We start from the raw sequence: 16,430 nt of genomic DNA on the forward strand, positions 1-16,430 counted from the left end.
ATAAGGTATGGCTGGAGCAAGTGCTCCCATCCCAAAATCGAATGTTTTTGAACAGAAGTGCAATTCTTTAATTGTTGCAGGAGATTGCAGTACTCTCTCTTTCAATGTATGATATAGACTGTGTGCACTTTCCCCTCACAGACCTAGCTGAAGTTGGTGTTAAGTTGAGATTAGGGGCGCATGCCTTGCTGGAAGTTGCTGATCAAATTCAAAGATTTGAATATGTAATTTCTCAATCATCCTCGGATAAGAAAAGGTATGTTCAGGAAGGAAAGAATACTGTGGGTGGTGGAAACATTTTCAACAGGGCCCTCCCAAATCGGTTAATGTTGATGCCCCGGGTACACTGAATAGAGAAGGATGGTCCAATCTTTCACATTTCCATCAAAGTTCTAAGAGTGATGTATAGTCTATGCTTCCGGAAATTCTGACCCAGATACTGAAGAAGCTGGGAGAAGGAAATGTGTGGCTCTAACTGGACAGGATGTGTCATTGATAAGTTGGAATATGAGTGGTTTCAGAAGTTTTACTAATAACATGTGAAGGGCCCACCTATTTGGTAGTTTTGATTTAGTTATGCTGCAGGAAACCTGAAGTACCTCGTGAATTAAAATAGACAGTTTCTCCACAGTAAAACCAATGGCTTCTATGGGCAATGGGGGCTGCCTTTCGGGGGGGATTGCTCATCGCTAACCGAAATTCATTAATAAAGAAAATGGAGGTCATTTCTCGTGGTGGTTCAGGTATTCTAGCAGCTCGAATACACTTGCTAGATCATATTTTGCTGTGTTTCACGTTGACCAGCCTTTACTGGAACCCCGCTCATTGCAACTTGGATGATTTTTTTGTGAGCCTCTCTGCTGTCTTGTTGGATGTTGTTTAGGGTTCACAAGGTACACTTATGGCTGGTGATATAAATTCTTATTGCTTGCTTTCTTCCTCCATGCATAAAAAATCAGCTGGTCATGGTTGAAGTATTTTGAGGATTGGGCTCTGTTGCTGGGGAACGGGAGCGTAGAAGGTGACTTACGCCCAACCGCCACATGGAAAATGTTTAATTCCAGTTCCATCATTAACTACCTTGCTCCCTCTCGGGATATGTTTAAGCGCTGTACATCTGTTAAAATTGAAGAAACCCATTAAAGTGACCACATGTTAACTGCCAACTTTTCAGTAAGTGCAGAGAACTTTCAGTTGACATCACCGGATACATTGGTGGTTAATCAACGAGGGAATAGACTCTCAAAATTTAAAGTGGGCTGTGCTCGTTTGGTAGCTAGGCTATTGAGCAGCCAAATAACATGACAAGGTGTCAATTAGAACAGGCATGCTCTCTTTAATTTTCTGAACTTCTTTGGGGACCAGGACTTAACTATGTGGTTTGATGCGATCCCAAAAATACATTGCAAGCATAGATTTGACCAAGACGTCCTGAGGAAAAATCTTCGAATACTGAAGCACTTTAACTTATGTCTGGATGAGTATGGGCGGGGAAAAAGCAACTTATAATAGAGCCCACTGTTTCCTCATGACTGAAAGGGTGAGCTGATGCTGAGAGCATTAGTTTCGAAAAATGCATGGAATCTTTGGTCCTTGGTAAATCAAGACCTGAAGCCTCAGATTGCTTTCCAAAACTGTTTATCAGTCGTTGGCAGGATCATTTTGAACATCAAGGCGGAGTACAGTATGAGTAGATCTTGCAGCCTGAAGTTGGAGTTTAATGTTGAGGACATTGCTTTATTGATTGCAAAATCCTCGCCCTCAAGGGCAGCAGGTCCAAATGGCCTCCAACTCAATCAAGTCAGATTTTGCCCTATGGGCAAACATTCTTTTGGTACTGTTCAGTAGTATTATTCGGAATGGGCAGTGCCCTTTAACCTGGAAGACAACAATAATTGTCCCCATTTATAAGAAGGGGGGGCATCAGGCGGATCCTGTCAACTACCACATGATCGCCATTCTCGATGCGGATGGTAAGGTATTTGCAGTGACTGTTCTGTGAGAACCAGAGCTCTGGGTGCGGGACAGGGGCATTATGACCAAAGTTCAGATAGGGTTCAGAAAGGGTTTGTCGACCTCCCTTAATTAAATCTTAGTTAATAATATGCAGGACAATAATCTGATTTAAGGGCAACCTATACCACCCCTCCCCCCGTATGGGGTGCTATCGTACTCTCTAAAGATTGTGATACCATCATGGAGAGCAACGGTTGCAAGTTAAAAGGGGGAGGGGGTCTGCCTTTAGGTTTGTTGTCAATTGTGGATATCCTTGAGAATACCCAAGTTCAGATCAGATTGGATGCACAGGGTCATAGTAAGTGACTTCAATCCAGCATTTCAACTAAGTCAATGCCTAGTATGGGATGCCCAATGGAAACCCTTATTTATCTATTTTTATGTCAAAAGTTCTTTACATGTGGATGATGAGCCCTTATATAACGCCCCTCTCTTTGGATCTCCCCAACCTCACTGAGCCAAGAAGTAGGTTTTGTTTGCAAATTAAAAGGTTTATTTTAAGAATTGAACAATATATATATATATATATATATATCACACTTTTATAAATAGAAGAATATCTGAATAGCACACTTATGAATATGAACAGTGATCAGCAATGGGTAATATTACAATAATCAACAATCTCTTTAATCAGTTAAGAGTAGGGATATGAAGGATAAGGTAGCAGAGAATACTTTGTAGGGTTCAAGGAAATGCAATAAGAGGAAAGAATGCAACACAGAAATAAAACTTGATATGATTTCAATCAAAAGACAATATGATCACTCTTTCCCCTGTGACTACTCGCTCCCCTGACTATGCAATATGAAGAGATGGAAATGAGGGCACACAGGTTTCAGGAATATTAATCAACAATGCAGTTCAATCCCAGTTCCCCCAGCAAGCTTAGAGGGAATAGGTATGATTTTAAAACAGGCAAAAATGCTTTTGAATGTGATTGCAATGAATGGGAAAATATGCTAAAAATGACTTTAATTCATGAAAGGAGATTCAAGATAAGTGAGAGTTACTTTGGATTGGTTCAGGTCAACACTAGCAATGATTCATGAATGATTATCAGATTGAAAACGAATTTCAGCAGTGGAAAATAAGAAACAGCTATTTTGACATGTGGTGAAATTGAGCTAAATTGCAAATTCGCTGCAATTGTTCCGCGTGCGGGAAACGCGATTACCGCAAAACTATAAGGAATTAAAATGTTTGTTTAATTTCGGTTCTAGGACATGCGGTTCAAAAGTTAGGTTTTTGTGAAGGTAGATTTTTCAGAAATAAAGTCAAGATTTCAAAATGACAGATTGCGCTTTAAAGATTTACCAACAAAGATAGGCTTATATGAAGGAGCTATGAAGAAGCAAGACACTCAACGTCCAGCCACCAGAACAGCGGCACCTCCGCTCTGATCTCTGTCCGTCAAAAAACGTGTCCCTCTTCAGAAAAATATCAGCGCAAAGATGATTATTGCTACAATTATCACAGACTTATGTGGAGGAGAGAAGAATTTAGGATAGACAAAGAGGTTCTATAATGCAGTTCTGGACAGGTTCAAATGGATGGAATAGGATTACTTTAAACTAAGAAATTGGTTATGGACAGTTCTAGACTAGATACTCCCTCCTATGGCTTTGGAATGGAGTGGGCACCGTCAAAGATCTGGTCAAGGGTTTAGCTGGGAGTCTCTTGCCACCGGACAGGTCTCAGGCACTCTGGTCTGCGCGCCCTCTTGGACTTGATCTGACAGGTTCTGGATACAGCTCCGCTCTCTGGGTCTGGATCTGGGTTCTAGCACAGGGTTCTTAGCTAGAATAGCAAAACCGCTCAGCCAGGCTGTTGAATTTTGAGATGCCCCTTGGAGGTTTAGGGGTTAGAATTGGGTTGCAAAAGATTCTGCAGGACTGCTGAAAAGGGTTCAGCTTGTGGGTTAGGCTTCTCTGCTTCAAGGTTCTAGAGTTTGGTTCCAGAGCTTGGTTCTGGAGTCTGGTTTCTGGATCTATGTCTGGATCTTCCTGCAGGGTGCTTCACCAAGAAATTAGTTGAGAAGTGGAAAGTGTGTGTCCTGCCTGTCCTCAGCAGTCCCTATTTATGTATTTCCTAAGTGGGTGGGGAGGCTGATTCTCTATGCCCAACCCTCTAAGAATCTGATAGGTCAGAGGATTCCCTGTCCCCTGATTGGAGAAAGGAGCAGTGTGTCATCATGTGTCATGTTTATGGCTTAGGGGAAAACCCTCCCCTTTGTTCCTGTACAGTAGATCTTATTTTTCATAAAATGCATATTTACAATATACACAACTTGTTAATACTACATAAATTACATGACAGATTGCCTAAGGTACATTTCTGTTCAACTCTCATCTTCCTAAGAGCTTTGGTTCAGAAATGACAACTTTTTCACGCTTTTGGTGAGTTTCTCAATATTCGTTCTGCACCAATTTTTAGACATGCATGCACATCTCATCTGGGCACATTTCTGTAATTTATCATGTTCCTAGCATGAACACAGTAGCTACAATATGAATAAATTCCGGGCTTTAGTCTCAGAACATCGCACAGATTCCAGCTTAGTCTTAAACTGTGAGCGAATTTTTCATTTTAACAATCTCACATTTTTGTCAGTTAAGTGCAATTTGTTATAAGCATTTTTCTAAAACATATATTTACTCCAATGTTAAATCCATATTTCAGTCTGGTCCGCCTCCAGAGCTGGGCTGACTAAGAGGGTCACATGTCCTTCTTCCTGCCAGAGCAGTTTGTTGTCAGCCACACCCAAATTAATATTTCTATTCAGCCCAAGGACTCCATTGTCTTTACTCAGAGCAACAGGCCAGGGTGCCTCTGCTAGTTCCTGTTTACACCAGCCTGCCAATCTCTTAGCCAAGGGCAGGGGGAAGTTTCCTTTGTTCAGGGAGGAGGTGTGGAATGTGTTTGAAGCACATTGTGGGAAACTTTAACTCCTTAAAAATGGTCTTATCTTATAATATAACTCACATTTTTTAACACATACATCAAACAATTTCTTACTGAGGATGACTCACAAAATAATTAGTCATAAATATGTCAAGATAAGGATGGCGTTCACGTATTCCGAACAAGGCCTTGAGCCTCGACTTATGGCATGGGAGGTAAACATGGGCTATTTGATTTAATTAAAATAAGTCAATGTGTTTTTCTCTCTCCTTCCCTCACCTACATAAATGTCATCATGCATCCAGTTCATGGATAGTGACTGCATTGTACCCGATACATGTCTTTTTTCACTGCAGTAGTAATTTAGGACCTACCAATTAATTTCCAGGTATGAGGTAGCACTTTTCAGGGAAAGGTCCATGGGTGGGATTTTAGATAATGATTGTCCAATCCCTAGTTGTGCACATTAGGTTCCATATGTAGTTTAGTAGAGGGAGCCAATGATTAGGAGTGATAGGTTTTCATAACTGTGACATCACAATGACTCATTCATGTTAGAACTCCTATTTTCTGTTCAAACGTTGGAGAATGTTGGAGTGAGAGCTTGGCTTTTGTCTTGCTTTTTCATCAGTCTATTGCAATAAACTGGTTACCTTGCATTTTGGCTTACCGCAACCACTCTGTGTTGTCTCTTTTTTGACAAATGCCAGTTAGAGGGCAATTTGGCCTTTTGTGACCCTCTTATCAAGTGGTTATGGTAACCTTGAAAACAAAAGCCTTGGAATCCGCCAAATGGCTCCAAGTACAAGCAGAAACGATGGGGATAGATACCCTAGGAGTAGAGGCACATAGCTCTAGGCATTGAATAATCTGGGAATAGGAGTGCCCTATACAACCTGCCTCCTCTCTGACCATTGCTAGGATCTACAGGCCTCCTGGTGCCACCACCCTGTTCCTCACCGAATGGGCCTATTTCTGATCCGCTGTCCTCTCGACCTCCACTGAACTGCTTCTTTTTGGTGACTTAAACATCCACTTGGAATCTTCTCACAGCATCCAATCGCTTCCTTGAACCCTTGCTACTCTCTCTCTCAACCCCTCCCACACTCCCTTGCCTCCTATGGCCTCCCACCCTCCCTCCTCTCACTCTCTCTCTCTCTCTCCTCCTTCTCCCGTGTCCCACCTGATGGGGGGGGGGGTCACCAGAGTTGTCCGCTCTATGAAGGTCTCATCCTAAAAGGTTTCCCTTTGCTCCTCCAGAACCATCTCGCTCAACATTGGCTCTCTTGACCCTGCACTCGCGGATTTCTGCAACCACTCTTTTGCTACTGGTTTTTTCCCTTCCTCCCTAAAGCACTCCCTTGTGCGCCATCCTCCTGAAAAAAACTTCAGCAGACCCTACCTGTCCAGCCAACTACCGCCCTATTTCTATCACCCCCTTCCTTGGGGAAACTCCTGGAGAATCTGGTCCCCCCCCAACTTAACCCACACACTAAACTTGTTGGCAGTCTCCACGAACATCAATTTGAATTCAGAGCATCCAGAGGCATGGAAACTGCTCTTCTCTTCTGAATGCCCATCAAGAACTGCTTGCATCTCTGGATTCTAACTGTCCAGCTGTCCTCATTCTACTCAATATCAACTCTGCCTTTGACACAGTCAACCACTCCCTCCTCCTAAAACGGCTCCATGATACCCTTGGTATCTCGGAGCGGACACTGGACTGCCTGACATCCTTCCTAACTAACTGTTTGTCCCAGTTTATTGGGCACCTACTCCTCACCTACCTCTTTCTCCACCTGTGGGGTCCACCAGAGATCCAACCTCTCTGGCTCTTTAGCACTTACCTTGCTCAGCTGCCACTCCTAATTTCCGCCTTCTCCCCCAACTTCTAGTGTTGTGTAGATGAGGCACAACTCTTTGTCAAACTTCCTGCTGTCCCCCTTGCATTTTCAAACATCCTAGACTCCCTATATGCCATCCAGTCCTGATGAACTGCAAACAAGCTCTGCCTCAGTGCCAGCAAGACCAAGATCCTTCCTATTGGGATCCCTGCTCCCTCTTTCTTAACCTCACTCTGGCCATCCTCTATGGGCTCTCCCCCTTCTCCTTCATCTGAAGCCAGAAACCTGGGTGTCATCTTCAACTCCTCTTTCCTTCCTCCCTCACATTCAGGACATTGCCAAGAAGTCCAACTTTCAACTCTTCCGAACCCCAAGCTGTTGTGCTCTCTAGGCTAGACTGCTGCAATAGCCTTATCTTGAATCTAAGCTCCTTCTCTATGACCCCTCCAGCTAATCCAGAATAGGGCAGCAAGAATTATCCTTGGCCTCAAGCCCAGGGACCACATCTCTCCTGCCCTAAAAACTCTTCATTGGCTCCCGGTCGATGCAAGGATCAAGTTCAAATCCCTCTGCATCATCCATAAGGCTGCCTGGGGCAGGGGACCACGCTATCTGCAACTTGCTCTTACTAAATACTCTCCCTCTAGACCTCTACGTTCCTCTGGTACCAACTGTGTGCCATGCATTTAGCTAAACAGAGGGCTGGTGGCCGATCTTTTTCCTCATCTGGCTCCCTCTTATGGAACAGCCCCCCCGCCCCTCTTGAGCCGGACCTCCTCAAATTCCAGGAGCTCCTCAAGACTTTCCTTTTCACTTGCTCCTTCCCTCCTCTGCTAATCTCACTCACTGTTGGTTGGGGTCCGTGGCCCTTCTGTCCTTCGGGGCCCTGGACTGCCACACCCAATTGCCTGAGCCTACACACACTTGCCTTGGCACTTACTGGACTTCGCCACTGTAGGCTTGCATTTCCCTTTTTATTTTTTTACAGCTGAAAGTTGCACAATCACGAGCACAGGTAGTCTAGCACTTACCCCTCCCCCTCTCCCTCCTCCCCCTGCACTTGCATGCTCTGAATGCTCACAAGGCCTAGTAGGTTCGTCTTTATCCTCCAGTGTATTTGTTTTCTATCCCTTGTTCCCTCCCTGTTGCCCTGTGGGTGTTTTGAAACACAATTTTACTTGTTGTGTAGTCGCCTAACAAATGCACAATAAATAAAATAAATGAGAATGAGCCCAAGGGGGAAACTGTCTCAAGTAAAACTGGACTCTTGTGGGGAGAGTCCAACGTAGTGAATGGGGGAAGATTAACGAAACAGCCTTTCATCTATGAAGTTTGAGAGAATTTACTTTCTTTGGAACTTGAGAATTTAGGATAATTATATCTGAGGAAAAAACCTTTTCTTAATTTTTTGAACTTTGACAAGATGAACATGAACTGTTAAACTTGAGAAAACCTGTTTCCTGATAAAGAAACGTGACACTGAGAGATTCCTGGAACTACTAGGAGAAGGCAGAGTAAAGAACACTCTGCAACCTATATTGCCCATTTTCTGGTTATTTTTTCTAAGTTGTAGGGCCAGTTTCGAATTTCGGATTTGGACAGGCTTTATTATTTTGACTCAGACTGACTAGCACCGTTAATTTAGTTTGGTAGGTAGGGAACTTACCCATTACTAGTAGGGTCAGTAAAGCATTTTTTTTTAAAGTTAAATAAAAGCATTTGAAACCATGTCTTCTGGTCTGATACTTTCTTCTGGTACACCACACAAGGTATTGATTCATTATTTTTGATGTTGTATTACTACTGTAAGGTTGGCTGGTGACCCGCCTTTAGAGGTGTTTTAGGCAAAATGTCAGTAAGGAATTATGGCACTTGCATAATATTTAATTTTACAATGCATACTTTCTGAACCAATACCCTCAATATTTCCAGAAATTGGGGTATGCCAACCTAGGAGCCTTTTCTCTCAGATTAAGGGATCAGTTTGTCCTATCCCTTTAATCTGAGATGTCTAATATCCAACATTTCCAAGTATAAGACAGATTTTAACTGCATCCTTACTTACACTATAGGTTCGATCACTGACCTACTGGAAAAACCTTGAACTGAGGTACCCATGTCAGATCTCCTCCAGGTCAATGACTAGTGAGGTGACAAGAGAGAACCTGTATATATTCAAATACAGTATATATCACTAAATGAGTACAGACGATCTAAAAAAAACTTTATTCTGCACTATCTATTTTGAAATATATGTCACAGTGAAGGTTGATTAAAGAAACACAGTGGTACTTGTGCTCCTGATGAAGGGACGGTAGTCCCGAAACGCGTAGAGTAGTAATATGTGTATGTAAAATATATGGACTTGATAAATATTGATGACTTAATTGTAATGTGATTCAGAGATACATGTATTCATTTGATGTTATGTCTATCTTCATAATAACATTCCTTTGTATAAACTCTTAACTTCTGTTTGTATTCACAAACACCAGGTGTGCAGGCGACGCGAGAGTTCCACAGCCTGTGGACACCAGTTTTTTTTCTCCAAGAAAACGAAACAAAACAGACACGACCTGCAATAATAAATTAGCATTATATTTCAATCCATCGACATTAGCAAAAAGAGGTTTTGAGAGAGATTATGAAATCTAGTCAAGCATAGGTTATTTTTTTTACATAAATCATTTGACAAGCAGTTAAACTATTGTAAAATTAATCTGCTTCCATGTTCATTTTACCGATTACCTGGGCCACAGGGATCTTTATTACGTAAAATGGCATCCTTGAACAAATGCATTTTCTCATTGTCACATTCTTTCGACCTGCAAATTTGTTACACCGCTCCACATTACAGGCAGCGTCTCCTGCATTCAATTTTGAATTTCTTCACAAGGGGTACCCTTCTTTTATGCTCGTGCATTATATTGCACATTTTCATCAGGGATCTGCCCAACACTGAGTGGTCATTCTCTCGGAGCAGGATATTTAGAGCAGTTAAGCATTAATCCATTCACATCACTGATAACATCTTGGTTGGCTGCACGGACAGTTGCTGCAGGGATGCTTTGGGGGAATAACAAGGCCCTGCATCTGCACAGCACTTGGTGTGCTTTTGTGAATGTAAATGCGTATGGGCAATCTTATTTCTGATGTGGTGACCTAATGCTACATTGCACACTGCAAAATTTGACTTCAAGGTCAGCATATGTGTTTTTGTAGTACCATTCGACCCTGTCTTCTACGATTAGCTGGGTGGACAAATGCATGCGATTCATCACATGCTTAAACTGTTGCAAACATGTCTCCCATATCCTCAACATGACATGTCTAGCAGTCTCTTGCGTTGGTATTGTACGTTCGACTCTTCTGGACAAGTCTGGAAGTCTTCTACTGTGGTGTACTGATTGAGCTCCCTAACTCTGGGATTTCAGCATGAAAGTTAGTTCCACAACATTGTCATGACATTTCAAGATCAGTGTATATGAGAAACCTGAAAGAGGCAAAACATGTGCAGGCTTTTGAATGAATAGTCTTGCTAATAACATTTATTTGCATGCTGCCCCTTCAATTAAGAGTATACTGTTATGGGTGAAAAAAACACGCTGGAGGGCAAAATATTTCTCTTATCGGAACACGGGAAAAAAAGGCAACCTGCATATTGCTTTGTAATGTGGTAACCCGAAAGAAGTTGAAGGACCGTTCCTTTGACAGTTATAACATACTGTGCCAGTTGTAAAACAGCCAGGGAACCGACTGGCAATGCCACACCACAACACAAAAGAGCCAACCTAAACATCTCATTACAGTTTGGCAAGCAGCAACATTTGGAAAGCGATGGGCTCACTGAACTGCTTTGAAAGTGCATTCCTGGCTCCATTCCCAACCGATAAAATGCTTCTAATTTTAAAAATGTTATGTCGGAATACTCCCAAAAAATGCATTTGTGACGCCGTCTTAAAGCACTTTTCTACATCAGCAAATCGTATAGGCTCCTATCAGTTAATGATCTCAATAGAAACTACTTCCACGACAGTAGAAGTTGCACCAACTGTATACATTATTCTGCCAGTTAAGCACACTGACATGCCGATTTGTTTCACGGTGTCCGTTTCAACAGTGCTGTACGAGTTGACTCAAAGTGCTTACAAGTATCCAACTGCTACCAGTCCCTGCCAACCAACAATTTCCACCTCACTACTCCGCACAAACCAAGCTAAAGTGCCACAGCAAAATCGGGCGAAAGCCTACATCTGAGATCTCGGTTCTGGTCTTCACTCGCAGAGTGTGCTTTCCACTCTAATTAATGAAATGGAACAATTGACATCTTGATGTCGCTAGCAGTTGGGTACAAGTGGTGGCAGCAAGTATGCTCAGGGTGTTCACCTGACAGTGCCAGGGTTTCATGGTAGCTGCACCACCAGAGTCCCAGAGTGGTGGTGCAATGCCACCACTGATGCCACGTGTTATTGCCTTTGTGGGGTACACCTATTTAAGCTTTGGTTGGTGATGAGGCGGTGCTGCTTGGGCTCAGGACGAGGTGGTGGCAGTGCCATTGAAGCCAGGTTGGTGGTAGAGGAGCACCACCAATGACACAAATGGGTAGTGGGCTTCAGCACTGAGTGGGGCCACCACTACCATGGAGGCTTCTGTTGTAGTTTCATGTGGATGTGGTGCCACCAAGGCCCAAATATGTAAGAAAGGTGGCAGTGGTTGGTTGGCATCACCAGTACTTTGGTCCTTGCAGGGGGTGGCCTCAATCGGGAACAGGTTGTTCGGCAGCATCACCTCAGCCCAGAGCAGTGGTCCCAGTAATGGTGGTCCTGAGCAGAGATGCCACAGATGTCTCTGGTGGTGTGGGCAGCACATCTTCTGAGGCCATGTGAGGTTGCGCCTCTGCAGTCCAGAAGCCTGTTTTTTGTGGTTGTGATACGGCACCACCACTGATATCCAGTATGTTGATGGTGAAGTGGTGCTGCTGCCTTGTCCCTGCAGTGAGGTGCATGATAGAGGGTGCATGTGATGGTGCTGGGAGTATGTAAGAACCTAGCCGCCGATTGTAAGTGAGGGTACACGAAAGCAAGTGGAAGGTGGTGCGTCTTTGTGTGTGCAAGAATGTTCGCTTGCAAGGGTCCAAGAGACACTGGAAGTGTGCACGATTCGAAGCTGCTCATGGTGGGTTGGATTTTACAGGAGGAAGAGGCAAGTGGAAAAGGAAGGAACTTATATATAAAGAAATGGTCTTATTTACCGTCTATTAAGTATATTGAACATTCTCCTGTAAACAGACCTAGCTTTATATAAAGAAAAAACGGTTAACCTGTACTTCTCCCCTCCTGAAAAAGCTAGTCTTAAATATGTAACCAGTGCTACTCTAGGTGAGCCAAGGAGGACCCGGTTTGCCTAGGTTTGAAAGTAAAAGCTGGCTTTTAAGCACATTACCCAGATATTCATACAAGTAAGTAGCACCTATAAATGCGTATGGTTGTGATAAGTTGTGTGGGCCTTTTTAATACGGTAAACAAGACAGTAAAATTGATGACCTCCAACTGTTTTCTCTTTCTGATCAAATCTAGCCCGCCATCTGTCTGCCATTAAACTCTGGATGCTCAGACTTAATTTAATTTAGTCAAGAATGGAAATAAACTTCTTCCCAGCACCCACACCCTAGCATCTTCAATCACGTCTGCTTTTTTTTTTTTTCCTACCGCTCGTCCCCGTTCATGAGCTGCTCGCAATCTTGACTTCATGTTTGATCACTGTATCATTTTCCTCATGCATTGCTTCTTTTGCATGACCCCACTTCTTGCAAACTTTCAATCTACAAAATCTGCTTTTTCTCTTTTCAGTTTACTTACAACTCTTATCTTCCCTCCTATCTTTTATCTTGCTTACTCTTCCCTCCACGTGGGTTCCCTCCCTACACAGACACACTACTCACCAATCTATTTTCAGCTCTGTTTGCAATCTTTTTTCAGCTCCATGCTCCCATTTCTCTTGCCCCACTCCACTGGTTTTACTTTCCTGCTGAGCTCCAATTTGCTTGCATGCTTTCAAATGTGTTCATGATCTCGCTCTTCCCTGTCTCTTCCCTTGCGTTGCCTCACATTTTCTTCTGTCCCTCGTCCTCACCCACCTCCCTCCCGATTGCTCCCAGCTCCCTAATTCTTTAGTTGAGCGCTCAATATGAAGCCAATAAAAATATCTTTCACTGTGAAAATGTGAACATCTCATTTAGAAGAGGGCAAACTAAGCACAAAAGAGCTTTCAAGGGTACATTCTCCGGATGTGCATATTGGGGGTCCATGAATGCGACACAAAACCAGTCTGGTTAGGATTCAGAAGATGAACAGGCAAGGTTTTATTATTCCTTTGTCCTCAAGAAAACGGGCGGCAAACCATTCTAATCCTGCATGCTCAGCCCTCCTGGGCTGACCCCTCCCCTCCAAATTTAGCTCACACTCCTCCAGACACTCAACCTAACTGTCTCATCAGGCCTTCCAGTCCTTCGATTCCTGCCTCACTAAAATAATTCCTTGTCTCCTCGAGAAGCCCATCCTCTATTTCCTGCATTCTTCGGCATCACAGGTCATAGTAGTGCAGTCCCATCGTCCCTGGAGTGAGGGGCATAGGTCCACTGCCCCCTTGCGTACATCTGCCTGAAAGAAAGTTCCAGTATTGGGGCTGGATAGAATTCTCAGTCCAAACAATACTGCTGGATATTATTCACCAAGTGCCCCTAAATGTCCCAAAATTGCTGATCTTGACACCCTTCATAGCACATGCTCCGCTAGCAATTGTGTGCAAGCATTGCCAAGTACCATACGCCCAGGAGAAAACCACAAACCCAAGTTCACTAAGATTTAAAGAAAAAGAATAAAACACTCTGGTCTGGAATATAGATTGGTGGGGCGAAGACATCCAAAGGGGAAAGTATTATAGGCAAATAACATTCCTCCCACTGTTAATTTGCCCTCAACGCATCCTGTTTTGTATCCATGTTGATGTCATATCATTTTACATATTCATGGGAAGAGACTGTCCCATCTGACCGGTCCATACCAACATCTTTTGCTTTGAATGCCATTATGATCATTGGGTAACACGTTATGAGTTGCACATTTCTTATATGAAATCCCTTCTGAATTGGGCTTGGATAAGGAGAGGTGATTGTTTAATGTATGAAAATTAGTTTTAAGACCGTTACACAAGAGATGCGGCACTTAACAAAAGTGTTATGCAACTGCTATTAGGTTGCACATTTGTTAATGCTTTTCCTCTTGTGGTTTATATTGGACATTCATTGAATCATTGTAATGAGTGTGTAGCATTAAAGACATTCGATATCAGTACAGAAGAATACGAATTCAGTATTTCAATGGCAGATTTGAATATTTGAATTGCTAATGTACTTTTTTTGTTGTTAATGGATTGACTTTGTTTTTCCGTAGGACAAGGAAACAAAAATCGGGACTTGTGGCTACTGTGGACTGCAATTTAAAAAGAATCCCCATCATTAAGCTAGATCCTGTCTTACAATAATGCAATGTTATTGTTCCTTTAATTTATAACTGTACAATTAAACATACTTTTTTTCTGATCAGACTTTGGTATGGCTTGTTTATTAACAAAAGTTCTGAGTTAGTATTTTTCTTGACTGACTTTTATAAATGCCTTAACACTGTAGTGGGTGAAACTAGAAAATTAATGGGCACAAAAGGTTGTTTCATAGTGTAAATTGTTCCATGGTCTTGAATGTTCTGCCAGCAATGTAAACAATTGAAACCTGATATTTAGTGGCGGTACTCACTTGGAGACTTAATCTGCATTCCTTTTTAATATTACCTGAAATACTTTTCATTTCTAAATGATGGATTCCTACTCTTCTTGCACACGTCTCAACAAATAATATGAAGGAATTCTTCAGGGTTGTATGGGCAAGTCCGGCTTTTTTGTTTAAAAAAAATACTTTATTTGAATGGACTGACACCCTTTTTGATTAGGTAAATCCAATACAGTGCTTATAACTGGTTATTTCACACTAGTAATACAATAGAATATTAAGAACAATGGTGGCTGCAAATACTTGAGATGGCTCTTGCTTTCAATTCCATTAAAACAAATACTGTGCACTAATCTGATGATGCCCTAGATGGTGAACTGCGCTGGCCAGGAACAGCCTGACTGATGCAAGGGCCATTACCAAGGCCTCAGGTTATGATAGTCTTTCACCCACAATGTCCTTCAGACGCTTTGGCACATTTACTTCAATTGCAACAATGTAGTCTTACTCTTGTTTTACCTTATTTAATTCTCTTGCTTTGTAGACTTGCTTGAGCACTCTGATTGGCTCCCAGCGGGCCATGTGACACAATGCCTTCCTTGGTTTTAAGGCTCCTCTGGGCATCCAACCAGGACATCTACATCTAAGGGCCAAAGCAGTAAAGGGTATCTCCCTGATGTGGCCTGCTGGGGGCCCGCAAAGGACCCAGAGTGAAAGCTCCAGTTCATGCCATGACTTGGCTGTGATCCCATTTTGCATGACTCGTGCGTCCACTGTGGCAGGTCAGTAATCTTCCCTTAACAGTGATTGGGGACCCCTCTCGGCATGTGGTGGGAGGCCTACAAGAGTGGACGCCAGCACCAATCCTACGCTGAAGGGAGATGGTGTAAGTTGGGAAGGCCACACTTTCCTCCTTGTTTGGGAACAATGTCACTGTGAATCGCCCTATACCTCTTCAACCATGTACTTGCTAGTTTCCATTTCACACAGCAACAGACAGCAAATGCAAATGCTTCGGCGAAGCGCCCACGGTATTGGAGCCCACCAGAGCTTCTAGGTAGACTACTCCAGTCTTCCGATTGCCCGGACTAGCTGGAAGAGACCCACTAAGCGGAACAGCAGAGAATTAGAGTGTCTGCAAGGAACGCTACACACCCGGCAGATGACATGAGCACACACTGTGCTCTAGCAGCCTCACCAGAGATCCTCAACATTAACTATTACAAACTTGTCATGTGGTCGCTTCCTGGAAACTCCCAAGAAGCAGCCCGATTATGATTCAAACTGGGGCGCTTCCCAGCTCAGCCCACCATCTTCCTGGCATGACTGACCCATGCAGCAAAAATGGTCCTGGCTTAGCCCCTTTTTAATGTATTTTGTCACTGGCAACACCTTCTGGCAGGGAAGTCAGGGTGGGATTGTCTAGAGGAAGAAGACCAATGGGAGCAAGGGGGGGAGATAAAGGGGGACAGGAAACAGTGGGTTTTTCGGGTGAGGTCAGCAGAAGAGGTGTTGGCAGACCAAGAGACTATAAGTAGCAAGGACATTGGAGTGTTGAGGCTTTTTATGGAAAAGGTGAGCTGTTGGTTGGTGAGAACAAGTGGTACTGTGTGGAGAGTGTGTGTGTGTAAGGTGAGTGAGAGCGTATTGGAGAAAGTGTTGAGAGTGTAAGGTGATTGAGAGAGAAAGGAGGGTTGATGACTAGAAGGTGGGCTGGAGCAGAGGGGAGAGTAGAAGTGGAGACGAGTGGAAAGGGAAGAGTAGTGCGGGAGTGGAGAAGACAAGTGAGAGTAATTACATTGGAGGGACAGAGGCAGAACAACTACAACCTCTTCGAACTCTCCGCAACAGTAGTGCAGGTCTAGCCTAGGCAGTCCCAGAGG

The 16,430-nt window shown here is 43.3% G+C and overlaps 1 protein-coding gene across 1 annotated transcript in view; it reads left to right on the forward strand.

Moving 5' to 3' along the window:
* NDUFS6 (NADH:ubiquinone oxidoreductase subunit S6) overlaps window positions 1-14,367 on the forward strand; it is a 201,072-nt gene extending 186,705 nt beyond the window's left edge. The window contains exon 4 of the mRNA XM_069613706.1: window positions 14,216-14,367. Within this exon, the coding sequence (XP_069469807.1) occupies window positions 14,216-14,284 (69 nt within the window). The 3' untranslated portion in view covers window positions 14,285-14,367. The remainder of the gene's footprint in view (window positions 1-14,215) is intronic.
* The last annotated feature ends 2,063 nt before the right edge of the window (window positions 14,368-16,430 follow it).

This window comes from Ambystoma mexicanum, chromosome 5p (assembly GCF_040938575.1).
Source record: "Ambystoma mexicanum isolate Mex_15411 chromosome 5p, UKY_AmexF1_1, whole genome shotgun sequence".
NCBI lineage: Eukaryota > Metazoa > Chordata > Amphibia > Caudata > Ambystomatidae > Ambystoma > Ambystoma mexicanum.